At 46.9% G+C, this 27,662-nt stretch overlaps 1 protein-coding gene across 7 annotated transcripts in view; it reads right to left on the bottom strand.

Moving 5' to 3' along the window:
- Nucleotides 1-27,662, bottom strand: part of SMOC1 (SPARC related modular calcium binding 1) — a 142,544-nt gene that overhangs the window by 12,572 nt on the left and 102,310 nt on the right. For 4 of the 7 annotated variants that reach the window (XM_081047577.1, XM_081047573.1, XM_081047574.1 and 1 more), the window contains exons 6-10: nt 24,748-24,837; nt 22,695-22,775; nt 7,000-7,192; nt 6,355-6,437; nt 4,446-4,551 (exon numbers count right to left, since the gene is read on the bottom strand). In XM_081047577.1, coding sequence (XP_080903703.1) covers nt 4,446-4,551; nt 6,355-6,437; nt 7,000-7,192; nt 22,695-22,775; nt 24,748-24,837 — 553 coding nt within the window. The remainder of the gene's footprint in view (nt 1-4,445; nt 4,552-6,354; nt 6,438-6,999; nt 7,193-22,694; nt 22,776-24,747; nt 24,838-27,662) is intronic. The other 3 variants (XM_081047572.1, XM_081047575.1, XM_081047576.1) reach the window with 1 other exon arrangement.

Genomic DNA, 27,662 nt, shown 5'->3' with positions numbered 1-27,662 from the left:
ACTACTCCCAGGGCCCCCTCTGCTGGGATGCGCTTACCCCTGGTCCATCCAGGTCAGGTCACTTTCCCATTTGTAAGGGAAGCTGTGGCTCAAATGTCGCCTCCTGTGTAAAGCTTTCTCTCATAGGCCTCACCTCCCCCTAGTCTCTGGAGCACTGCTTCTACGATCATACTGACTCTAGTGCAATCACTTGATTAGACCTCTCTTCTTCATGGAGCTCCTCCAAGCCAGAAATGATGCCTTTGTTCCCAGATGTCTCCAGAACCCAGCACAGAGCTTATATAAGGGGAGGGTGAAGATATAAGAGTTTGTGCAAAGCTAAAATCTCCATGCCTGAAAGGTGGTAGGTAGACAAGGAAGACACCCTGTTTTCTGCACTGCCCAAACATCCACCTTGTCCCTTCTTCCCATGGCCAGTTTCCCACTGGCCTCAGCTGATGTCCAGCTTTAATTGTCAGACCTTGGGAGGAGGCAAGAGGGACTAGAATTGGCTTCCTTGACCCTCTCAGGTGCCAAGATAAAGAGGTCTTATCAAGACACATATCTCTATCAGACAGTAATCCATCCACCTATCCACCCATCCTTCTAGCTGTTTATTCATTTAACAAATATTCATTGAGCATCTACTATGGGCCAAGCACTATTCTGAGTTCTGAGAATATAGTAAGGAAGAAGGCAGAAAATGTTCCTTCTCTGATAGAACTTAAATTTTCATCGGGTGAAGTGAGACACACAATAAATAAACAAAAGAGCAAAATATCAGACAGTGGTAAGCATTAGGCTAAAGAATTAAAAAGCGGTGTGGCGACAGAGGGTAACTGGGCAGCTCTTTTAGACTGGGTAGTGTCTGAGAAGGTACCATTTAAATGGCTAAGCAGGCGCCAATCACGGAAAGATGGGGAATGATGGTGTTTCTTTGTCATCAGGGCTCTAGAGTTCCAGGCTGAAGGAGCAGCTGGCATGGAGGCCCTGGGGCAGGCAAGAGCCTGGCCTGTTTGAAGAACTGAGGAGGGCCAGCTGCTAGAACGTCATGATGGGAGGGAGAAGACTATGAGAGGAGGGGGCAAGACCAGCGAGACCATCCTGCAGGGCCAGTTCAGGTCAGTCAGAGCTTCCTCTGACTATAATGGAAAGATCTGGGAGGGCTTTGAACCCAGGAAAACTGGTAACCCTGGCCAGCCACCTCCTTCTTTCCCTTCCCTCTTACCCCTACCCACCCCTGTCCTTGCTTCCTAAACTATTTCTTGGTTCATCTTGTCTACCTTTTAATTACACGAGGCTATCCAGCCTCTAGATAACACAATTACCAAATGCAGGTCAACCCTTTCATTCTCACCAAAACTAAACACGGTCAAGTTATAGGAGCTTAAAAATGAAAAACATGTTTAAGAAAGATCATTTTTTAAAACTTCTCCCAATTCTAAATTACACCTAAAAGGTTTTTTTTTTTTTTTTTTTTTTTAAAGAAAAATATCCCTTCCCTAAGGACACACTGGGATTTAAAACATTTGTAAATGTCTTAGTTTTTGTTTTCTGTAAAATCCCTGCAGTCCATGATTCACGGGTTAGGCCTCCTCTGTCATAAGCACCCCTGGGCCCCTGACAGTGGGGTCAGCTGCACTCCTGGCCCCACCAGCCCCTCACCTGCTGGCCCAGGACTCACGTCCTTTCCTGGCACCCTCAGCCTGCCTGGAGCAAGGCCACACAGAACTCCGGCTGGGCTCCCCAGGAAGTAACTGTGACGGAGCTTGAAGTCTTATCTCCTTAGCACAAAACCTAAGTGCCAGGGGCTCCCCAAGTGGCTGGCCAGAGCCAGCAGCTCTGCACGGGTGGGAAGCACCTAGACAGGGAAGTTGTAAGCCCATGCCCTTTCCCCTTTTCTGTTTTCTCTCTCTCTTCTACTAAACATAAACATCTCACACCCATTTTTGCATGAAATGACAGGTATTTTTTTTTTCATATTCCAAGCATAAATAACATAAAGGCACATAATACTGAATATGCCTTTTCAAAACTTACACCTTCTTGGAGATCTGGACACAAGCCTCTCTGTTTTAGACACCTAGTCACCGAGCACCCTGGGCTGCGCCCACGCAGTCCCCATCGGCTGGCCTGTCAGACCCTGTCTCCACCTTCTCAGACTTAGTGTCCCGCTCCTAGCGGAGGAGGCCTGGTCTGGCCCACAGGGTGAGCAAAAACAGAGCCAGGGCCAGGAGCAGCCTCAGAGCTCGCAGGACCATGAGGCTGCTGAGAGCAGGCACCCTGGACAAGCAGTTTCCAAGAATGGCAACCCAGGAGGCAAACACTGTGCTCACTTTGATGCAACATAAAACCAGGTTTTCAGGATGGCTGCCTTTGTGCACCTGGGGACGCAGAACCACTGGCCGCTGTGCTTGCCATGCTGGTCCCACCCACCAGAGACACACGCTCGTGGTCCTGCTGATGGCCGCTGAAGTGGCTGCATTTGGGCCCTCTCCGGCCCTGGGGACCTGGGCCTGTAATCATGGTGGCACTCCTTGCCTTATTGACAACAGTTCTGCTTCTGGGCAGATGTTGGGGGACGGGCCGCCCTCCTTGGTGAGCCCAATAAGCTCAGAGGCACGCTACCCATCTCTTCCTCCGCTGCTGTAGGATCCACAGCACTTCCCACACCCTTGCTGTGCCTCCTGCCCTGGCTTCATTATGGGAAGCAGCCTCACGGGCCCTTAGAGACTTGGTTCCTGCCCGCCTGCCTCTTCTGTCTCCTCTATTACCACGCTCCTCTCCCCTCCTCCCCTCACCATCCACCCCAGCCCAGCCTTACTGAACTATGCATGTGCACTTTCTTGAAGTAACCATGCTCTTCCCTTTTAACCGGAATGGCTTTCCTTCTTTTACGGGCTAAATCCTACTTATCCTTCAAAACTCAGCTCACTATCTTTTCCTTCCTTCTCGGACTCCTCCAGTCTGAATGAGCACACCCTTTTCTGTTCTTCCACCTCTGTTTTAGCACTTACCACGCAGCTTACTGGTCTCTGTCCACAACCTAGTATCTCCACTAGGTTGCATTCTTTGAAAGCAGGGACATGACTCATATCCCAGGATTTTCAATCCTTAGCCAAGTGCTTGGCATGCCATGCACGTTCACTAGGTGCTGAGCAAATGGATGGATGGATGGATGGATGGATGGATGGATGGATGGATGGATGATGGATGGATGGATGGATGGATGAATGGATGGATGGATGGATGCATGGATGGATGATGGATGGATGGATGGATGGATGGATGGATGGATGGATGATGGATGGATGATGGATGGATGGATGCATGTATAGATGGATGGATAGATGATAGATGATGGATGGATGGATGGATGGATGATGGATGATGGATGGATGGATGGATGGATGAATGATGGATGATGGATGGATGGATGGATGGATGATGGATAGATGGATGGATGGATGGATGATGGATGGATGGACGGATGGATGGATGATGGATGGATGGATGGATGATGGATGATGGATGGATGGACGGATGGATAGATGATGGATGGATGGATGGATGATGGATGATGGATGGATGGATGGGTGATGGATGGATGGATGGATGGATAGATGATGGATGGTTGGATGATGGATGATGGATGGATGGATGATGGATGGATGGATAAATGGATGGATGGATGATGGATGGATGGATGGGTGATGGATGGATGGATGGATGGATGGATGACGGATGGATGGATGGATAATGGATGATGGATGGATGGATGGATGGATGATGGATGGATGGATGATGGATGATGGATGGATGGATGGATGGATGGATGGATGGATGGATGGATGATGGATGGATGATGGATGGATGCTCCAACCAACTGACCTAATGGGCCCAAATGAGTGAGCCCCGCTGATGCTGGGCACTGGGGAGCATGTGCATTTCAGCTTCATGTCAGCATATCAGCTCCTGAACTAAGCTGGATTTGGCTATATGAGTGTCCAATCCCACTGCACAGAGCCTGTTGGGATTCTCAGGAAGCCAAAAAGGCACATGGTTCCTGCCGTCTCAGAAGAGAACCACCAAGTACTCTGCACTCCCTCCTTCCCCTCCCTGTCCCCATAATATGTCCACTACCCTTTCTGCCATTCAGGACTCGCACTGCAATGCATCCACCTCTGAGACTAAAATGCTGGAAGTCTCCAAACACCCCTGGACTTGCCTGTAATCAGGTAACTACAAGCTACAGACAAGCAACTCCAAAAGAATCGGGCCGGGGCCGGGGCAGGGAGATGTTTGATGGATGATGGGACAAAGCGTAGCTATCTGGTCTCAGGAAAACAATTAACTTCTAGTACTGGCCCTACCCCACCCTTCCCTCTACTTCCAGCCTCCCGCAGCATCTGAAAAGTCCGGGCCCCCACATTCCCCACTGGCCTGAGTCCTGCTCACATTCTCACCTCCCACCTCCAGTGGGCGCTGCTGAGTTAATGGCCTGCACCATGTCAGTGGTGAGGGCATCCAGTAGGCTGGTGATAAACTCCATTTTCTTCCCTTCTGGACAGCCTGAAAGATAAGATGAGATTTGAAGGCAGATGCCAGGTAAATAATGAAGTAAACAGTTTCCTCAACGACCACCATTTCCCAGCCTCTCTAGGTCCTTCTTATATAACCAAGTCCACTTGGGAAAGCATTTACTGCTCAGACGATCCTCGTAAACCCCCCCAGTTCCTCTCTACCTGTGGCCCACAAGGGACCGTCAGACCAAAGGGATAACAATGCTTTCAGGTTTTTTCCATCCCACAAATGTCTGCTGAGTATCAGCTTAGATACTATGATAAATGTTAGGGATATAACACGGGATTATAGGGTCCTTGTCCTTGGAAAGTACACATCTGCTGGGGAGCTCCAGCTACTTCTGGTATAGTACAGCCAAGTGGTCACACTAGAGTGTGAAAATGCAACTCTAGAGGTAAGGACCAAGTACTGAAGGGGCACAAGTGTCAGACAACCCCCAGGGGTCAAAGTTGACTCAAATAGACCTATAATTTATCTATCCAAGAACCTCCTCCTTTTTTCACTTCTCTTGTCACCCAGCTTAGATTACAATGATCAAATCTCCCTTATAAATGCTCTCAAATCCTTTGTTTCTCTTTTCCTCCACTGCACTATCCTAGCAAAACCCCAAGCATGGATGAACCTTCTCACAGACGTGCCCTTTCCAAGTCTACACCCATGTAGCTCAGCATTGCTGGTGTACACACCACCACTCACTGGACACATGGATATCCCTGTAAATTCATGATTGCCAGCCCCACATGGACCCTCAACACTGCCTACAGTCTTCTCTGCAGCGACTGTTTCATTCTCTCCACAAATCCTCCAGGTCTCTGGTTCAATGCCACCTTCTCAGAGAAGCCAGAGTCTGCAGTAGACTCTCCCTACCCTTCTCGCAGCACCTTGCTCTTTCCCTTCAGAGTATCTGTCATCACTGTGCATATGTTTGCATTCATCTGTGTGTATACTTTCTGCCTCTTCCACTATGTAAACCTTATGTCAGCTTCGGTCACTAGATTATACCCAGGGCCTGGCATATCTGAATTCCCATTTGCTAAGAGGGTGGCTAGAAGGAGGTACCTAGCCTCCACGATTTCATTCTTGTGACAGGGTGATTTCTACATACCTCACTTGGGAAGGCCCTGACTTTCCTCTGTTTTCTGCTCTCACTTTGGAGTCCTGTTGGGGAATGGGAAGGTGGGCCCAGCTCCCATCAACACTGATCCACATTTGTGTTAAGATTACAGTATTCTGAGCTATCAACATTTAGTAATCTTCTTGTAACTCACTGGCAGAGAACACTATAAATAAGGGGAAACCCAGCACAGAGGCCATTTAGAGACCCTGGGCTCCCTGCTTGTGAGTCTTGAGTCATTCCCCAGTGACAGTTCTGGGTCCCCAAGGATCATTGCAAAAGCACTCTGCAGGGCAGGCGACAGACACTGCCCATGCCCCTCAGGACAGCCCCTCCGTATAAGCTATCTTCTCTTCCCAGTCTTAGGTGAAAGGGCTCATAGCCCCCAGAACATCGTCCCAATCACCAAAGAATAAAGAAAGAACTGTAGGATTGCAGGGGTAGGAACTACATTTTAAAGACAAAAAGTAAGGGCAAGGAGGAGAAACAACATGCTCTGGGCACAGCACTGATTAGAGGCAAATCCCAGACTGGATGCAGCTCCCACAGCTCCTGGCGATGACTCTGCCCAGCTTACAGACAGGAAACAGACCCTGAGGAGGGAACTCATCCTATGATAAGGCAGGTGAGGAACAGAAAGAGGTGAGGTGCCGGCAAGGGGCAGCTTCATGTCCCACCTGGCAGCTCCCTGTCCTTGAAAGGGTCATCCACCTCCGCACTCTTGGCCCTGGCGTCGCTCTCACAACTGGGCATCACGTAGCTGGGAAGAGAGAGAGAGATGGGGGAGTGAGGAGGGGTTGTGAACTGAGCTGACTTCAGCCACTACTGCTAGCAATGATCTGTGTTGTCAGGAAGCCTAGAGCGCCCAGGGCTGGCAGTAGAATACCTCCTGCGCTGTCCAGCAGCTACAAGGCAATCCCAGCATCAATGTTCCCACAGAGACATGTTCAGCGTGTCCTTTTAATCACTCAGGCATACTGATGTCACCTACGTCTGCACATGGGCTCTTTTCTGAGAACCTCGTGACTCAGGCAGAGCTCTAACCCTCTTATCAGTGAACTGCGGTTCAGAATGGTTAATTACTTTTCCAAGATCTCCCAGCTGGGAAGGGACAGACCAGTGACCACCATCCAGGACCCAGGTCTTTCTACCAGAACTTCATCTGCCGGTGAATGGAAACGCTGCTCTCCTAGTGCCTCGACTCCGACCAGCCAGGACAGTAAAGATGGGAGGTGTGAGGAGCCAGCCTAACAGGAAGCTGGTTCTCTTGCCCCAGGGTCCACCTGAGGGGCAGGACAGGCTCGGGTGGTAGTGGGACGTACCGCGTGGAGGTCCCAGGCAGCGGTCGCCCCGTGTCCACCAGCACACACCAGCAGTAGCCAGTGGACTGGTGGCACTGCACTGGCTTATAGAGGCCCCCAGGGGCACACTCTGGGATGACAATGCCCTCACGAGGATTCTGCCGGGCCTCTTCCAGGGCACTCTGCCTCTCCTGGTCACACGAGTGGACTCTCTCTGCAAGAGAAGACATACACAGCCTGGGGTGACTGTTACTCCAGTGACTTATCAGTGCCGCCTTCCCTGCAAGGACATGGCCTGGCCCCGAGGAACCGATGGCTTGGCTGGTGACTCAGCACGGAGAGCTTTCTCCCACCCCTGCCCGTGGTGAGTGCTGGAGGCCCAGAGCCGTCTCTGCTGCCCGGTTCATCAGCATTCACACCCAGCCGGCTCAGGCCGGGAACTGAGAGCAGTGGTTTGCCTTAGGGGTGGATTTCCTGCCTTCTCAGAGTGGTTCCTGCTGATCACTGTCTGCTGGCTTGGCAGAGGAGGATGCAGGAGCCTGACTACCCTGCAAGCCCTGGGAGCTGACTAGCTGACGCAGGAATGCCTGTGTGTGGACACTCTCCCAAGCCCAGACACAGCAGGACAGAACTGCAGGCCGCCAGCCTCAGGGGGAGTCATGGTCAGTGTCCAAGAGGAGCAGAAATGAGGCGCTACCCACCCCACTGCTTCCCAGCCTCCAACAGGGCCGGACAAAGTAAGCTGAATGACTTTATCCTATTACACAACACGGCTTCCATCCAATGGGAGAGAGAAACGGGCCCACAAGAAGGTCTCTGCACTCAAGGGCCTCAGGAAACATGTGAACGTGTCTGAACAGCCAAACTTGGTTTCCCAGGGCCAGGCCCAGGCTGAGGCAGTGTGTGGTGCCCCGTGCCAGGCAACGCCAGCTCAGGGGGCCCTCAGACCCACATGTCCCCTGACCTGAAAATTCTACCCAGTCCACTAGTCAACCTGCCTGACTTCCCTTTGTTGTTTTCTGTTGTTGTACTATACTTTCTCACATTTTGTGGGGTTTGTATTATTATTATTAAAGATAAATAGCATTGGGTTTCTTTTCTTGTTATAAAGAAAATTTTGAACAACCCATATCCCATCGAAGTTAAACACTACCTTCCATGTGCTTTATTATATTATTTCGTTCATGAACATTATTCTAGAACTTTCCTCTTGATGAAGATGACAGGAATTCAGTCTTGGACACACCATGAAATTTTCCCACAAAAATACCATTCTTCGGGCCAGGAATTTGAATCAGCAACCTGGAAACTCGTGCAGCTCACTGAATAGCACCAATGATCAAAATAACAGAACCTTGACTCAAAAGGCGTTGAAATAATGGCTCTGTTAACGATATGCACGTGAACAGCACAGATATTTTAAACTGTAGGTGTGCACAGAGATGCTGAGCAGCTCGACACTGCTTTGGAGAGAAGTCAGATGATGGGAAATGGGTCTTTGTCTCACACTGACAAAAAACGCTGAAAAGCAATAATGGCCCGGTGATTTTCACCGCAGGGTGAGCAGAATATTTCTTTAGGGGCATGAGAATATCTGTGGGTCAGGAGACAGGTACATATAGCACAGTCACTATTAAACTATAAACTTCAATTTGGAAAACAAAACAAGTACTATTGTTTTCATAATGCAAACACAGCAAAGCTAAACAGAATCTCCTTGGCTAGAGGAACAGGAGTTTTCAACCAGTGACAGACATTAGAGGAGAGATACTGGACCCAATTATAACTGCCACCAGAACAGCCTCTGGAGGCAACTTAAGACGGAGACATAAACTGATGGCTGAAACCCAGCTTGAAGACCTAGAATTTTTCACTTGAGCCCCTGGCTGGGATGGAGCCATGGCACCTTCCAGGGGATTACACAAGAGTTTTTCAACAGCTCCCCACCCCCAATTTGGTAGCTTTATTTTCCTACCTCGTATTTCATGCCATAGAGAAGGTGACAGAGGAGCAAAACCAAAGGAAAACGGCTTCTGACTGGCACCACATTTGTGCAACAACCTCTGACAGAGGCTTTAAATTAAGATCCTCCAGGCCAACATTCTAGAATAAGCCATAAATCAGACCAAAAGCCAGACGCAAAGAAGTGGGGGAGGAAGCTTCCCCAGGGGCAGAGCGAAAGATGAACCTGACTTCACAGCATTGGGAATCCTGAAACTGCAGAAATGTGGAGAGGAGCCATCTAAGAAGTGGGAACCACGGTTTGGGGGCTGTCGACAGATTTCTGGAAGTCCTGAAGGTTGTTCGGAAACACTTACAGCCAGCTTCCATAGACGCTGCACCAAGTTCAATGGAGAATAAAAACCATACAAATGAGAAGGCTCGCTAATTTGGAAAAAATGAGGGCTAGCCAGCATGGAATTAGAGAGAAGGTTAAATGCAGGGTTTATTACCCTTTTATTTGTTTGTTTGCTTGCTTGCTATTACTTTATGACATTCCCTACAAGTCCGGGTGCCCCTCTAAGAGAGAGACAGGAAAGGTTTATAATAATAGTGCTAACCGTTTGTGAACAGTACACAGAGAATTTATCTTCCAACAGAAAGAAAATCGTCCTTAAAACCGTCTTTAAATTAATAACAGTCAAAGCAAATATTCACTGAGTATTACGTGCCATGCGATAGACTTAAGGGCTTTACTTGCCTAATCTCTTCAACTGTGTGAGGTGGGCACTATTATTCTGCCCAATTTGTAGATAAGGAAGCTGGGCCTTGGAGAGATCCATACATTTTCCCAAGTTCACACAGGCTGGAGAGAGGAGGGCTGGGGTTCCTTCCAGTAAAGGGCTTCTGAGAATCAAGCCTGTCTTGCTAACCTCTAGACAGTCCTGCCTCTAATCATTTGCTCTCAGGGACAAATATATTTATTTTTATAGTGTAAAGTTTTTCCAGGTCAGTCACTTTGCAAACTACTCCAAATCTGCTGCCTTCAAAACCAAGTGTGTCAAAACACATACTTCCCCATTCGACACAGACCAGCTTCTTCCGAAATGATTTTTCTCAGCTTAAGCACTCTACAAATCTTGTACCACGTATTTTTTCCTCTTTGTCTGAGAACTGAAAAACTTAAAGCCAAATCTGTAACTCACCCGCCATTACAGACGAGTAAACTGAGTAATAACAACTGACATCTATTTGAGCTAACATCTATTCGGAACTGGCACTTTACTTATATTAATTCACTTTAAACTCATTACAAGCCTCTAAGACAGGTGTTACTATTTTCCTCACTGAGCAGAAGAGGACCCAGGAACACAGACCGGCTGTACGATTTTCTCAAGGTCATACAACTAGGAAGATGCAGAGGTAGGATTCCAGTCTAGGCAGTCTACTCCCAGCCAGTGCTCTTCATCTCTCTGTGATATTGTCTCTCATTGCCAAAGGCTAAGCTGATTTGTATTCTAACTTGTATTTTTCTTTTAGTTGGTATGGCAGATCATTATAAAATGATCCCAATGAGTAGCACCTCCCTGTATCCATGCCCTTGTGTAGACCCCTCCACATTGACGCTGATATACTTGGACCAATGGAAAGGGCAGAGGTAATCGTGTGTAAACTCCAGTCCTAGGCCTTCAGAAGCCTTGCAGTTTCCACTTTCACTTTCTTGGAAGCTACCCTGAGACCACCACATAAGGAAGCCAGTGTAGCCCACTGAAGGATGAAAGGCCACACATTGAGAGAACCAAGGCGGCTCAGCCCACATCCAGCCCAAACCGCCAGACATGTGCGTGAGCTCATCTTGGACATTCCAGCTCAGCTGACCCTCTAGCTGGATGAGTCCAGGAGTGAGTTCAGGTAGAACCAGTCAAGGACTGGTTCCACCACGCGACCCACAGAAACATTAGAAAGAAAAAATTATTTTGATTTAAGCTGTTAAGTTTTGTAGTAGTTTGTAAACATTAATAGATAATTGCAACACCGAGATTTGCTCAACTCTTTATTGATCAGTTTACCCCATGTTTTTGTAGCCCTCTCAGACCCTTCAACCAATCAATCAATCAATCGATTATTCTTGCAGTGCTTTTCCAGAGGTCATGCAAATACTAATAAGTACATAGCAAAGATGAATGGAAGAATTAGGAGAGATCACCGAGAGCAAAGAGGTGTCATTAAAGACCCAGGATAAGATCATCCATGCTCTCGTATTCCCAATTACTATGCATGGATGCGAAAACTGAACAGAGAAGAAGGCTGATAGGAAAAAAATTGATTCGTTAGAAATATGCTTAGCTCTACAGATACCCTCAACCGCCAGAAAGACAAACAAGTGGGTCCTCGAGCAAATTAAGCCTGAAACATCGCCGGAACAACTATGACAAAACTGAAGCTGTCCTACTTCGGCACATCGTGAGAAGGCAGCGTTCTTTGGAAAAGACAGCAATGCTGGGGAAATAGAAGGCAGCATGCGAAGAGGAGACCACATAGGAGATGGACTGACTCCATCAAAGAAACTATACACGCGAGCCTGCAGGAGCTGAGCAGGGCTGTTGGAGACAGGGCATTGTAGACACTACATTCATAGGGTCGCCAAGAGTTGGAGCTGACTCAAGGGCACATAACACACACATACAACATACACACACACGTACACCACAGGGGCATAAGCTCATTCTGTATCTGAGGACCCAGAAGCCAATCCCATTCTTGAAGACATTTTCACCCTTTACCCTTCTAAGTCCCCTCCGAAATGAATCTTATAATTGCTAACTATCAGTTTTCCTAGATACCAAGAAGTTGCCTTCCAAACTACAAAGCAGGGACTCTATTTCAGGGGTCTCTTCATGACCATTGGGTCAGAGAGGAAGCTCTCCAGAAGTGAACACTCACTATTCTAAACCATTCGATCTCTGCTTAGGAAAGTTCAGGGAAGAATGACAAGATTAGAAGGTCTGGCCTAATAACTATGAGAATGGGCCAGGGCTATTTGTAAACACTTCAAAGACAATAAGCATCACTCTTACACACTCAAGCACACCCACCCCTATAATCCTACCCCAGGATGGTGCAGAGAAGAAAAGAGGTCACATTCCCCACCTAGCAATGGGTGGTTTAACCTCTGACTGCCTAAGAGAAGAAACACAACAGAAAAGCATCCTGTGGAAAACATGAGAACACGTCCCAGTCCTTGCTATCAGAAAACACAGAGCAATTATACAGAGCTCCAGAGAGAAGCAGGACTGAATTGGGATGGGAGTGGTCATGGCGGGGGACAGGAGAGAGAAAGACTGAGCTGAACCAGATGACAAAAAACCCTGTCTGTAGGCCCAAGGCACCGGTTCTTATGTGTCCAGCCAAGACAGGAGAAGCATGGAGAACAGCTCTGTCTGCCCTGACAAGCCCAGACCTCTGTACTTCTCAATTACTTGTGGTAATTAGGAGCGAAGGGGAGGGTGGACAACCTAAATCCTCAGATAATCTCCAATCTTGATTTTAGCCCAGAGTTTATCCCTTTGTTCTAGGAACCTTTTCTCCTTTATCATCTTTTTCCTTTTCCTTCTTTACTTATTAAAAAAAAAAAAAACAGCTAACAAACATAAACATTAGAAGATTGTAGTTTCAGGACCTTGCGTTGCTGCCTTCCAGAGAAGGAGCTGCTGAAGGAATGAGCAGACAGCAAAGCTGAGATGCTGGGTAACCCAACACCTGACCCAGCAGATACAAGTGAGCCACATGTGGTGAACTCTTTGAAGAAAGAGCAGGGGAACCTCATGGTGATGGAGGAAATAAGGTGTCGGGTGGAGAGAGAAGGCAGCAGTCAGAAAAGGTCAGTAGCAGTCAGGGTTCTCTAGAGAAACAGAACCAATAGGAAAGAGAGAAAGAGGAGGGATTTATTTTAAGGAATTGGCTCACAGGATCATAGGGGCTGGCAAGTCTGAAATCTGTAGGACAGGCCAGCAGGCTGGAAATTCAAGCAAGAATGATGGTGCAGTCTTGAGTCCAAAATCAATAGGTCAGGCTAGCAAGCTGGAAACTCAGGCGGGATCCTATGCTACAGTCTGGAGACAGAATTCCATCTTCTTCAGGAAATCTCAGTTTTTGCTCTGAAGGCCTTCAACTGGTTGGATGAGGCCCACCCACATTATGGAGAGTCATCTACTTTACTTAAGTTCAACTGATTTTTAATGGTAATCACATCTCAAAAATACTTTCACAGCCACATCTGGACTAGTGTTTAACCAAACTGGGCACCGTAGCCCAGCCAAGTTGACATATAAAATTAGCCATCACAAGGACCATATGACAAATGAGAGCAAGAGAAAAGCCCAGTCTTACAGAAAACTATCCACAGACAGACCAAGAAGAATCACAGGCCATAGAAACATGTATTGGGAAGACTACCTCCATGAATTATGCAATCTTTCCAGAGAAAGAACTAGAAGCTCTCCTAGTGGAAGCTCAGTCAGTAATTAAGGGCAGCTGCTCGTGCCACCCAGACCAAGAGCTGCTTATAGTAGAGAAAGGGGAGTTGGAAGCTGACAGGGTGGCAGGCAATGTCCTCAGAGAGGAGAGTGCTCCTGAGTCTCAGATCGAACCTGGGATCCTGAGAAACACTTGAGATTAAGGCTCATGCAGAGCATGCCTTCGGGGACCCAGGCTTTCACCCAGGTTGGTACTGGGTATGGGCTGGTACCATGTCAGGCTCTTTAGAGGTCAGAAAAGTTTTGTAAAACATAGGAAGAAGAAAGAACGGGCCATGTGATCTTAACTTGCCCTCATTCCAGCATTCCTCCAACCCTGAAGCTTACCCTGAAGGCTCCGACCTAGAGTGGCAACTCCCTCTCCTGAATCTACGACTGAGTATCCGTCATGCACCCCAGTTTCCCTCATGCACCCCTTCCCCTTAGTATTGTGACTTGACCAGACCATAAGCTCCTGAGGGCAGGGACCCTGTCGCATCCTTCCTGATCCTTTACCACACCCATCCTTGGCCCCCAGCTCCATATTCATAGGAGAACGATGGAATCTCAGGTTTAAAGCATCCATAAAGAACATGTAGTCCAAGAACCCTGCCATTGCGTGAATCTTGCTACGCCATCCCCAGCCACAGAATTCTATTCCAGCCTGAATTCAGAGGTGGGGCCTCCCACTGCTCAGTAAATGCCAAACAGTGGCGATGAGACCACAGAGGCCGAAAAAAGAATGTCTGTCCCTTTAAGCCATCCTGGGAAATGATACACTCAACCTCTAGACTATCAAGTTCTGGATTTTCTTAAGGGAAAACAAAAAAAATCAATAAAAGGTTACCCGCCTGTAAAACAAGAAGAGCTTATTTATGTTTTATTGTGAAAGGAATCATCCCACCAGGCCAAGAATTCAGGAAAATACTAATGTTGTGTCGCCTACAGTTACCCTGAAACCCCTTCAAATACCTCACACCCACCTAGCCACTTATCAAAAATGAATGAAATGCCGAATGATAACCCAAAATAACAAACTGTGTGTCAAAAACAACCTTCCCTAAATCACAACATGAAATTCCAGAGGCGTAAGAAATCGTGTGGCTCCTGCGTCAGGGTTCTGTGTGTCGGCCTGTGAGTGCGGGAGTGTGCTGTCAGGATGTTTGCAGAGAATCTGGCCCAGAAAGGGAAGGCAGAAACAAAAGGAGGGAGAGGTAGGACCAGGCTTGAGGGCACCACTCTTGTTTTTGAAGGGCCAACTCAGGGACTGGAGAGGTCTCCAGGGGACCAGATGCTGTGGAGACCCCAGTCTTTGGGAAGGATTTATGGAACATCACTGAGCCGGCCCTTTCTGTTTATTCAGCCACACAGGGTTTTAGCACTTAGGGTTTCAAGCCAACTATGTAAAGGGGTTATTTTTCTTGCTTGTGGACTTTGCACTTTTTCACGGAAGGGGCCAAGTGGCCCCTGGAGAACCACTTTTCCAAGCACCATTTGCTGGACTGGCTCTGCCCTTCCACCATGGACTGTCTATCACATCCAGCACCAAACTGTCAGTCATTATGAGTTCCCGAGTCTCAGAGCCATCCAAGGTACTCCAAGTACCCCCCAAAGAAGAGGGGAGCCCATAGAACCGTTGCTCAGGGGTCCCTTTGGAACTGAGGGCAGACAATAGGCCTAGAAAAGGAGAGGCCCAGAGGAGAGCCCTGCCAGGGCAGCGAAGGAGCAGACGCACTGACAATAGGACAAAGTCAACCCCTGCAATGGTGCTCAGGTATGTATCAAATAAGGGTAGAGTGAGTAGAATAGAAACAAAATAAGCACACATTTCAAACATTCATCTTTTCCACTGGAATGGATTTCCCCATCTCACTTTATCTAAAGGCCCTTTCCCCATAGAGTAGGCAGCCAAATAGAGTGAAAAAGATAACGTCATCCTGCAATCTTATCCTACAAAGGGACCTTCGACCACATCCCTGGAGGAGGGCAGCCCTTCTGATGGACTAAGTAGCCAAGAGAAGAGATGCTTTTAGCTCCAGCCAGGAGGATTAGTGAAGATAATATAAAAGCTCAGAAGGATGGTTGTTGCCAGAAGCCAGAGGGAATTCAGGGCAGTCAGAGGGAAGATACTCAGGAACAGGAGTGGGGGCGAGGTGGGAATACCTTGGCTTCCCTGCCAAGGCTGAAAACAAGAGTAAATGCCTATTACCCTCCTCCTGCAGATGCCATCCCAGGGCCTGGCATGTGGAAGGTTCTGTCGCTGTTTCATGGAAGGCAACAACAGTTGGAATAAAGGCATTATAGCACGGTCAAGTCATGGGTTTTAGGGTCAGATGGATCAGCTTCTACCTCTTGTTAGCTCTGTGATCTTGGGCCTAGAGAATTACTTAAACTCTCAAAGTCCCTGGTTCCTTACCTGTATGAGAAGAGTAACAATAACACACACCTCCCAGGGTCATGGTGAGGCTTAAATGCAGTCGTATATGTAAAGCATTCAACCTGGCACTACAGTAAGTTGACAAAGGGTAGATTATTAGCTGGTCTAATGTAGCAGTGTCCCCAGCAAGTGTGGAGTAAACCCGGATGTCTGACCCCTCCCCGTGAATGACCAGTCTCCTTAACTGGACTACAAAGGCTGACCACAGGCAGGCAGTGCAGTCTGCTCCAGGGGCAGGCAACAAAGGGGCACAATGTAGGTAAATTGAAAAGTGATAATATAACTAAGAATCAGCCTGCTTTTTATGATCACCATGCTAGCAACTCAAAACCATGTCTGTGATAGAATATTCTCCCCACTGGGCATACACTCCACGGCCTTTGGCACACCACTGCCCTCCTGTAACTGCTTCCTCAGATAGGCCTTGCAATTCTTCCCTTGGCCTCTTGGCACTAAGTAAAGGCCTTAGCACATAGTGATTGATGAGCCTGTGACCCTGGACAGGGCCCTTAAGTAGTCTGGGCTCCTTTTTCTTATTTAGAATGAAGCAATGATACCAAATGAGACCACTTTTATGGCCCACAGTCTAACACATTAGACAGGGTCGGGTGCAATCCCCACAGCTCAGGGGCCAGAATCAAACGCTGCATCCCACATCCCAGTGGACCCCAAGCACCGGGAAGGGGCAGAGGGACAGGCCAGGCTGCTGGGCGCCTTCCAGTCCTCCCGAGTACCTCGTACTGCCCTCCATGCTCGTGCTGCGTGGCCCACACTGCTGTGGCTCAGAGGCTCCATCTGCTGAACCAAAGGCACAATGCCCATCTCACATGCCAATGTTAGCAGAGAGCACCTACTCACAGGGGTGTTTGCAGTGGGCTCTGTAAACCGGGCATGTGGCTGGGATGAAGAGCCATAGGTGAGGAGGTGTAAGGGAAAATTACAAACCAACCAGCCTGCCTGAATAATTTCTGTGAAACCTAACATGGCCGTGCACAGTGCACCATTGTCTGAAGCAGTGACCTCTTCCTTCCCACACAGACAGAAACTGAAGAGTGAAAGAAAACAAGATATAAATTCTACTGGGGATATTTCTCTAGGATAGATTGTCCCAATATAGCATATAGGCACTTTCTTATGAAAAAAGAAACACAACTTTTTCCCCAAAGCATCACTGACTCACAACCACTCAAATTTTAGACAAGGCTCTATCTCTATCGCCTCATGCCATTAAGTGAGCTCATATGACCCTTCCACCAAAAAGAATATTAAATGCTTCACGGAGGTTTTGCAATGAGACATGGCAAGCTGGCTTCCTTCTAGTTTATCTCAGTAGCTCATTGACCTTGACCTGACAAGCTCCGTCCTTTAAGGACAAGAGATCCTAAATAAAAATTCAGGGGAGAAGGAAGCAAGCATCACAAGCCAAGGACGAGCTGGGAGCGAGATTTTTTTAATTTGTCAGAATAAAGTACTCTAACTTCACTCTTCATTCCCCCAAAACACTAATGCTGCATGTGTGAGTGTGAGTGTGTTTATAAGATCTATACCCTGCCTACTTCCAAAGCCGTTTTACAAATCAACACAGAATGAGGACCCTCAGACCAAAGCAGAAACCATAGCTGACTTCTGGCAAATTGGAAGGAGTCAATTGAAATACCTCGGCAGGACCTTTGATTTCCATTTCTTATCAACAGAGGCCAAAAGGAAAACATACGGACATGTGGTTTTGCTATTAACACCAAAAAGCATACAAACTCACCTACAGACAAAAACAAAACCTTTGCTGGTCGAGCAAGTTCCAGAGGCCAGGCCATACCCTCACAACCAATACCACTACACTTCTGTTTCAAGCAGACAAAGTGAGATGAAGGCACAAGGCAGCTGGGAAAGCTAGTTTTAAAACAAGGTAAAAATGGACTGCGGGGCTAGGCTCTCTGGGGCCAATGTGTTTACAGCTCCTCTTTGTAAAGGGAAAACTTGAGAAAGGCCTTTGTTTTCAGAGAAAAAGCCATAGGGATGACCACCCATCCCAAGCTCTCTTCTATTGGCCCTAATTGACCGAGACACCTGCATAAGATGAATGGGCAGACATCCAGAAGGCCAGTTATAGAAATAAACATCAAGGGTTTGTTTTTATATAGATATTTTAAATGCACACAAGCCCAGACCAGTCCGCGGCTGCTAACATTAGTGGATTACTCATTCTTCCTTCCAATCACGTCATGTGCGAAGTTCCAGGTGGCTATGGGATATTTGCTTACAACGGCTACCGCTGGTTTCCCTGAGAGCTGTTTATTTTTCCAGGCCTTAGGTCATTACATCACCCGTGGTTTCTGGGCAGGCCAAGAGTGCTGGTTTGGGGGTGGGGGAACCAGCCAGGAGATGCAGTTCCGTTGGTGACCCCAAAACCCAATCATAGCAGTAGCTATCCTGGAAGGAGCTTCCCCAATGAGGGAGGAGCAATCCAAAATGTGGCCAAAGGGCCCCAAGCAGGCGTATGGGAGCAACGCCTTGCCACCCACAGGTGAGGGCAGGGTGCTGAGGTCAGCTGTCCTGTGACATGGATGGGGAGTTAGGCAAACTCATGAATGAATGAGGAGACATGGGCCATTTCCATGGCACAACTTAAAAAGAAATGCATTTCCACCCGCATCCTCACGGATAGCTCTGTCTCTGGGAAGCAGTTACCATGAGCTGCTGCTTTCAGCAGTGCACAGAAGGACGATCTGCTGGGCAAAGAGGCAAGGAAGAAAAGGTACGGTCTTCTTGGATTTAACCCGCAGGGCCAGGTGCTAGGGCCTTCCTGAAGTCCCAGATCAGATCCTGAAAGAAGTTAACTGGAAAAGATGAAGATAAAGGAAAGAAAGGGATGGGAAAGAAGGAAGGTAAGTCACATGACCCCACAGAGGCTACAGGAGACAACCACTGAGGCTGTGGGAAAGGGCCTCCTTGCCTGGAGGTCATTGCCATCATGCTACACAGACAGAAGGACTAAGGCTCAAACGACCATATTTTCTGACAGATAGTATTTTCCCAGAGGAGAAAGCACTGACTTTTGTCATACAAGAAAAAAAAAAAAAAGACTTAAAATCACAGCTATAGGAAAGTATCTCCATATAGTAAAATTAGAAGCAGTGGCACATGGGATGAAGAATGAGATGAAGCCTAGTTTGGGTCATTTCTTTCATCTTTTTCTTCTATAAAATGTAGATGATTTTAAAAATTGTTTTAATTCTAATTTTATTAAAAAATGCCTTGGTAGCTAGCCCCCGACACAAAAACTCAGCAAGAGTTCCTCATAAAAGCAGAATAGAGTCTCTGGCCAACACTCACACATGAGATGATACCCAGTCTCAAGTTCTAGATGTTAGCTGGCCAGGTACGTGGTCTTCCTAAACACAAGAACTCCTGGTACAACGGAGGCAGGAATCAGAGAGAAGTCCAGTGAGGCAAACCTGTCAACACTGAACTAGTCAAGTGCTCAAAAGGTGACACTGATCGTGGTGAACACACAACAAAGCCTTCAGAACAAGGACCAAAACCTCCAGGAGGAGCAAAGGAGACAGGATACGTCTGCAGGCATATGTGTCATGTTATTGCAAAACTTCGGCTGCCCAGTGGAACCCTTCCAACATCAACAGTCCCCAGGCCAGAAAACAAACCTGGCGTCACAGGGTCTGAGTGTGAAAGAAGGATGTTTGGGGTGTACGAGAAACTGGGATGGACTCTTTGCCTCTGGGACAGAGAGCTGAGAAGGAGAGTTCTCGCTCAGTTGGTTCTCTGAGTCCCACATCAACACCCCCAGAGATGCGGGCTGAAGCTCACCAGATCCAGAATCTTTCGGCAAACTCCAATGGGAAACTGTCTCAGGGGCTTGACCCAGAAGCTCTAGTCCATACCAGAGCCAGATACCTAGACATGAGTTATAATTTAAGTATATCTGACTTCTCATCAAACTAAGTGAGATCATGTGAAAAGTGACTAGCCCCATACATAAAGATACTCCATCAAGAGTAGCCATTGGTTTTATCTCTTCGCCAACTATCCTGTCCTATACACTAACCTTACAAACATAACCTTACAGACATAACTGGATTTCACAAGGGAAAAATTAGGGTGGTTGGGTCACTCCAACAAAAGGAAGGTGATTATACCAGGCTGGAAACCATTTCTCAACATGATTCCATACTCCTCCAATTGCAAACTGTATAGGAGCAGTAGAAATGGAAAGCAGAAGAACTTCAGTGGCAGCGAACTTCATCAACTATAGTTCTTTAGGGCCTGACTCGGACTCGCTGTGAGGATTCTGATTTTACCGATAAGGACGATCTTTTCTCCTCCATCCTTCCCCAAAGCAATCAAACACATTGAGCTAGATTCCATAACAGATGTAGAATAGGCAATAAAGCCCTTGCTCTCACAGGGTTTATAATCTAGAGAAATTAACCACTGGTAAATGAAAATGAAGCAATTCATGGAAGCAATTGCTAAATGTCAAATGAGTGTTCTGGGCAAAAGGTGTTGAATAATTTCAGAGAGAGCTCACCCTCATGTTGACCACTTGGTCACAGAATGAGAATGAAACCTCCTACTGGGGGCTCAGGGAATGGGTCGATCATTTGCAGATGTCCCTTCCAGGTACCACAGGCACCAAAACCACCTTTTTTTGATCATATTTGCTTAACAATGAGGGGAAGTGGAGGAAGGTTCTAAGAAGAAGCTTCCTAATAAATGCTTTTGCTTAGAGTGACAATCACAAATTCTTTCCCGATTGAAAAATTCTTACTGCAAGCAGTATCATTAATATTCCCATTTTCTCTACCAATAATGATAACAAATACATGTACTTATAATTTATCATGCATTTATTATGTATCACTTAGCCAGGCATCTGTTAAGTACCACACAGACATTAACTCAGTTAACCTTTAACCACAGTCCTTTCAGGGAGAGATCATGATCCCAGATGAGAACTGAGGCTCAGGGGGATTATTTCACTGGATTGGGTGACTCACTAACTGCTGAAGCCAGAAAGTGAACCCAGATTTTGCTGGTTCCAAAGCCTATGCTTTAACCACAGCCCTCTTTTGTCAAAGAATCTGGCCCATGGGTGTTCACATGGTCTCCTTCCCACCCACCATCCCACAGCTCCTCCAGCTTTTATCTAACAGGGAACCAGGCACATGGTGAGGTACTGACCAGCCCAAGTCACAGAAGAAATCAGCAATGCTGCATAGATTCACTTCGTAGTCTAAATATATCCTGCATGCTAGTCCTCACACTACCACCTTTCAGACAGAGCTGGCATACAGATAAACCTAAAAGGGCCTAGGACAGCATACTCAGTAACCACTGGTCATGTAAAATCTGCCTTACAGTTGAAAGTCCTTGCTGTCTATAAACAAAATGTGGGAGAGGTGGGATGGCTCAGTTGGTTAGAGCGCGAGCTCTCAACAAGTCTGCCAGTTCAATTCCCTGCATGGGGTGGTGCGCTGTGCCCCCTGCAACTAAGATTGAAAATGGCGACTGGACTTGGAGCTGAGCTGTGCCCTCCACAACTAGATTGAAGGACAACGACTTGGAGCTGATGGGCCCTGGAGAAACACACTGTTCCCAAGCATTCTCCAATAAAATTTATATATATATATAAATAAAAAAAAGAGGGGCAGCCCAGTGGCTCAGGTGGTTGGAGCGCCGCGTTCCTAAAGCCAAAGGCCACGGGTTCGATTCCCACATGGGCCAGTGAGCTGCGCCCTCTATAGCTAAGACTGTGAAAAACAGTTCTCCCTGGAGCTGGGCTGCCCGGAACAGCCAGAGGTTGGTGTGAGCTGCTGTGGGCTGCTGTGTGCTGATATGTGCTACCGTGAGTGGCCGGTAGCTGTGAGTGGCCGGCAGCTGGCGTGTGGCCAGCAGTCGGCATGAGTGGCCGGCAGCCATAGTGAGCAGCCGGCAGTCGGCAAGAGCTGCTGTGAGCTGCTGTGAGCAGCCAACCGGCAACCAACTGTCTCAGCCGGCGGAATGCTAGGCTCATAATGCCAGCAAGGGCCAGGGGGCTGAACCCTACAACTAGACTCTGAAACAATGGCTTAAAATACAATGGGGTGGAGTGGGCGGGAGCAAACAAAAAAACCTTGCAAAACAAAAAGGAAGACACTGGAAAAATATATAAAAAAGAAAATAAAAAAGAAAGGAAGTGCGATATGGCTAAATTCAACAACCAGACATAAATTACGCCAAGTGGCATTTCTCACAATAAAGTCTTAGACCGAAAGAAGAATGACTCCCCCGTGACAGAGATACAGATTAGGTCTGTTAATACATTTTCTGTTGATGGACACCTGGTCTTTATTGATGGTAACTAAACTTTCCTGACTTTGGTCAGTACCAAAACCTGACCACTCTCACAGGTCCCTCAACAGACCAGATCAGAAAAGATACAACCGTAATCAGCTGTTGAGAGCCTTAAAAACACAGACCCGAGGCTCTTGAGGCTTGAAGTCCAACTTCTCTTTGCCCAGCCATTCTTCTTTCAAATTCTTCTGCAGAGCATGTAGAAAGTCAATTAAAATATTAAAACGTATGGTCAAAAGTTTTTTTTTCCCCCCCGCTAAAAGTGTCAACTACTCATGAAAGATGATCCCTGAGCTAACTGAAGACAAAGTTAGAAGGGATTAACTCATCTAGTCTCATTTTACAGCTGTAGATATTGAAGGCCAGACAGGTTACATAAGTTGCCCAAACCCACACAGCAGGTTGTCACGGAGGAAACACGGGCCAGCCATGGACGGATCAGGCATGTATATAATGCAAGGCAGATTACTTACCAGAATTTCTTACACTGGTGTTGTTCAGTTTGGAGTCCTTGATTACCAAGTGCTTAATCCATAGAGTGGGAGCTGTGATTTCTGGGGGCGGGGGGAAAGGGGAAAGGAGAAAATAAAGTCCGGGCAAAAAGAGCATGTCAGTTGGAGTGTAACCCCCAGACTTTATAATGGCTATGTTTCTCAAGCCTGAGCCATCGAGGCTTGAGCTATCATCTCCCTCATGCCACATTTACTTCGTCCCAACTCCCTCTTGCTTCCTCACCACAAAATCTCCTCTCCCCATCAGCTCATAGGAGCCAACGAGGGCCTCCTGTGCTGGGAGGCAGAGTGGTCAGAGTCCAGAAGCACTGAGCCACTCCATCCAGGAATAAAAATATTGTCCCAGGAGGTGAGGAACATGGGCCAAGTTTCTCTCAGCTGCTTCCTTGGAAGGAGATTTAAAGGGGATAAATCAACACATGAACGCCAAACAAACCACAAAGACCCATTTTGGAGGAAATGGCTAAGCCACAACAGATTTTAGGTGCTAAGACTCTGTTCCACGTGGGAAAGAAAGGAATGGGTCTATCTAATGTGCGCTTCAATGCCCTTTCTAAAGATTTCCCGTTGAACAGAGGCTGTCCTCCATCCAGAGAGCTCTGGGGTGCCTCTAGGCTCTCCAGGGCTTGGGGCACCCAGAGGACAGGTGGCGTGTGAATCCAGGATGACCCTGAACACACTGTAGAGGGACAAGACCTTCAGCGGGGGTGTTGGGGCATCTCCCAAGCTAACATGGTCTCTATGCCCCACCCGATCCCTCAGGGTCACAGACTTGCCAATGATAAAGGACCTTGGTGAATCATAGAAGCATTTGAACTTCTAGGCATGAATACACACATGTTCCACTAAAGGATCAGTTGAAAAAAATAGCTCACATCTCAATCCCTCTCTCCAGAGCTGAGCCGGTGCTAAGGACGTCCCTAGCCACGGTACGAACCAGTGGCATACTTTCTTTTTATTCCCCCAGCTCACCTTCCAGTCTCATGATCCTCCCTGGATACACTTGGCTGAAAGCTGCTAAAAGGTTGCTGCATATTATACTGAGAGCTGAACCTCGGTGTCAGACTTGGCACTGTGTCAAGCTTCCTGCTTCTCCTCATGGGAACCTGGAGTGCTTAGGAAAGCACACTACAAAACATAGGCCCTGAATAATTCAAACTCAAACTGAGGCCAGCCTTGGACCCCAAGCTCCCCCTGTATACTCCTTATACCTCCAGGGATATCCAACCTCTATTTTGCCACCAGCCACCGCGATTTCTACTGACCTAGAATTTCTCCTCTCCCAAATGTCTTGCCTCAACTTTCAAGGTCCCTACAACTTAACCAAACCAGCTTCACTAACCAGTCTCTTCCTTGCTACTTTCCTGACTATACTCCATCCCCACAATATTCCCTCCTTTGTCATGCCAGTCTCCCTTCCTGGAATGCCCTAATTCTTCCTCCCCGTTTTCAAGATCCAGCTCGAGTCCCAACTCTTCAAAGAATCTTTTCCCAGACCATTGTGACCTTTCTTGTATAAATGTCTACTACAATAAAAATTGAGACGATATAATTTGACACAAAAAGCTCTCCAACAGTTGCCGCTGTGTTGAGAGCAGGAGCTTCCTCTCGTCAGTTTCTCGTTTGTCTCCCAGAGGCCTGGTACTCTGCAGGGCCAGAGCAGGGACTTGTCAGTGCTGGTTCGTTTACGGAAGGGACAATGCCGGCCTGACTGTCTTTCTCAGCCATGGCTCCTTGGTCTTGGCAGCCTGAAGGGTCCATCCAGGCTCTGTTATTATTGGATACCAGCAGCCAGGCAGGAAGCTTGGCGAGAACAGAGGCCCTTTCCAGAATTGGAGAGTGTACCAGTTCCTGGGAGGGTTTGCATTTTTTGAAAGGTTAAAACAACCCAGCCTAAACTGGGAAAAATTAAAATTTAAAAAGAAAAAATAATAATAAAGCTTAAGCAAACATCTGAAGGAAAGACCTGAAAATGGGTGGAGGAACGTGAGTCAGAAGAAATAGCAGAGCTTACCATCCCCGTCGAACACCGGCTGCGTCTCCATCGTGGGTGTCGGCTTAGACCCGTCATCTGAGTTGAGGGTTAAAAAGAATCGAAAAGAGACTACCATCATTGAGGTAAATACTATCTACTCTCCAGCACTGTTGAATGGTTTGGGTTTGCACATGGCCCGGCCAAGTCCCAGTGAAAAGACCAAAGAGAAAGAAAAGAAAGAAGAAAAGAACAAGAAGGAAAAGAGAACCACAGAGACACCAACAGTAAGACAAATCCAGGTGTGTGCTCACTCTTCCAAGGGAGGGACAAAAGGAACTAGGCTGTCATGGCTTTCGAGGACCCTTCTTCCTTAATCTGAGTGTACCAGCATGAATGTCAGCCCTTGTTCCTCCCCAACAGGAAAGCTGGGAGGACTATCTTCTCCAGAAACGCCAAGTTTGGGCCAGGCATGATAAGGTCGATACACATTGTGGCATCAAATTCTGGTGCCCCCAGTTCCTTACTGCTTTCTTGTGAAAGGTACCAGCCCATACCTTTCTTAAGGGAAGCAAGAGACTGTGGTACTATTCCCTCCCAAACATCTAGCTACATCTCCATCCTCATTTGAAAAACAGTCACGGAGATAGGGAATATAGTCAATAATATTGTAATAACTATGTATGGTGTCAGATGGGTACTAGACTTATCGGAGTGATCACTTTGCAAATTATATAAACGTCGAAGCACTAAGTTGTACACCTGAAACTAATATATGTTAACTTTAAATGAAAAATAAATTAATTTTTTAAAAAATAAGATGAAAAAAATAAAAAAGAGGACAAGCAGTAAGGGCCGTTCTCTCTCCAGCATGCTAAACTGAAGAGAGTTGAGAATCCTTAGACTACATGTAACTGTGAAACAGCATGTACCCCAATTCCCTGTAAGAGGTGGGGGCAAAAAAAATGGGAGGGGGAATGGGAAACTGTGCCCTGGATTTGCTTTCAAATTTCTAACACAGCTGATGGGAGCAGGAAGTTCCTAATAACAAATCCTAATACTTATCGTCCTAGTAGTATTGGCAGGTCTCTGCGGAGCCACAACGTCTGCAAGTCAGGAACGAGTGCAGATTTTATCTACCTTTCAGGACTCAGTTATTTTCACCAAAATAAAATCTCAGTTTAGATCAGTGGTTTGTTTTTTTCTTTTTTAACTTTTTTTCATTATAGCCCATCTAAGGAGCATTTTTAGACCTTTTTCTCCTAATCACCTTCCTAATGAAACCGATACTCTGTATATCTGTTTATGTACTGTATGTATATCTGTGTTTTATATGTAGAAAGATCAAGGGTTCTTTTGCTCCCCCCACACACACTCAAGAACCAATTTTTGCCTCCTTGGTGAAAGCTGGGAGCAGGTGTCTTAGCCCCCATTGAGAATGCATAGTTTAGAGAAGTCTCTGTTTTCTCCCTTGACAGAGGAAGAGGAGGAGGACACTCTGGTCTTGGTTTTATGATTACACCATCTCTCTCTTCCCAAGACCCCAGAGGTCTTTTAGAACTGAACACTATATTCTCCGAGCATTAACTGTTAATGGAGAATGCAAGTTCTCAGACAGCCTCTGTGAAGCCAGTTAGATCATCAATAATAACAACTCTGCACCATTTAGAGCTCCCAGAACCTTTGGCTGACTTCTCTGCATCTTATCAAGAGAGCAAAAAAGAACACAGAGTCCTGATCCCTTTCTTGAGCCAACACCCCCGCCCCCCCTTAGGATCTTAAGATTGGAGAGCTATGGAGACCCTAACCCTTGCTGGAGGCTGAGGCCAACAACCCCACAGGTGTGTGACACCTGACACTGCTGTTATTCTCATGTGCTGTCACCAAGACCTAACTTCCACAGGCGCCAAGACGATCCAGAACTATCTGACGATCATCCCAAGGAATGAGAGGCAGCAGGAAGAGAAAAGTAACCATGCTGGATATCTTATTTGCCTCCAACTGGAGTCCCGAACAGGCATCTTGGATGCCAACCTGGGTAAGTTTGATCTGGAAGTCATTGAGGGAGAATAAACACAGAGGAAAGCCACACAATGTCATTTTGTTAATAGCATCACTTCCCCTGATTCTATTAACACCTCTTTCATTGAATTCAACGAGCTACTGAATGAAGTCTTTTGGCAGCTTCAACACACATTTGGTTGCTCCTGCCGGAGCAGGGTTCTCAGTCTAAATAGCCCAGCACAGTGTGCTCAGCCCCTTCATACAAGGTGACTTCATTTTAGCATTCTTAAAGGTAACAAAGGGAAAGTGAGAAATCCAACACTGCCAGAGGGACAACTCCAGGTGAGAATATGAGATGTGATAAAAAATGATGGTGAATGTTTAAATTTTAAAAAATATATATTACAGTATAAGACAAATTGCCATTAATCCCCCTCAAAATATTCCCCCTCGCTTCATACACACTTATCCCATCACCCTTGCCACTTTCTGAAGCAGTTCTGGAAGTCTTTCCTGAGTATCTTTAGTTGCACTGTCATGGCTGCCTCAATGTCCTGAATCATTTTGACTTTGGGGAAGAGCCAGAAGTCGCACGGTGCCAGATCTGGTGAATAAGGTGGATGAGGACACACCCTAATGTTTATATCTGACAGAAATTGCTGTATATCAGACGCAATGTGTGATACAGAGTGTTGTCATGATGGAGGATGTAATATAGACACTCATGAAAGGGGACTTCCAAAACCGCTTTAGAAAGTGGCAAGGATGATGGGATAAGTGTGTTCGAAGCGAGGGGAGTATTTTGAGGGGGATTAATGGCAATGTGTCTTTTATTGTAATAAATTTTTCTGTTTAAACATTCATTGTATTTTATGATCACACCTCGTACAAGTGAAAAATGGCTTATGTAATATTTTAATATTCAATTACAATCCTCCTATATTCCAAGAGCT

This window comes from Rhinolophus hipposideros, assembly GCF_964194185.1.
Source record: "Rhinolophus hipposideros genome assembly, chromosome: 5".
NCBI classification, from domain to species: domain Eukaryota; kingdom Metazoa; phylum Chordata; class Mammalia; order Chiroptera; family Rhinolophidae; genus Rhinolophus; species Rhinolophus hipposideros.
This window is presented reverse-complemented; position numbering and strand designations above follow the sequence as displayed.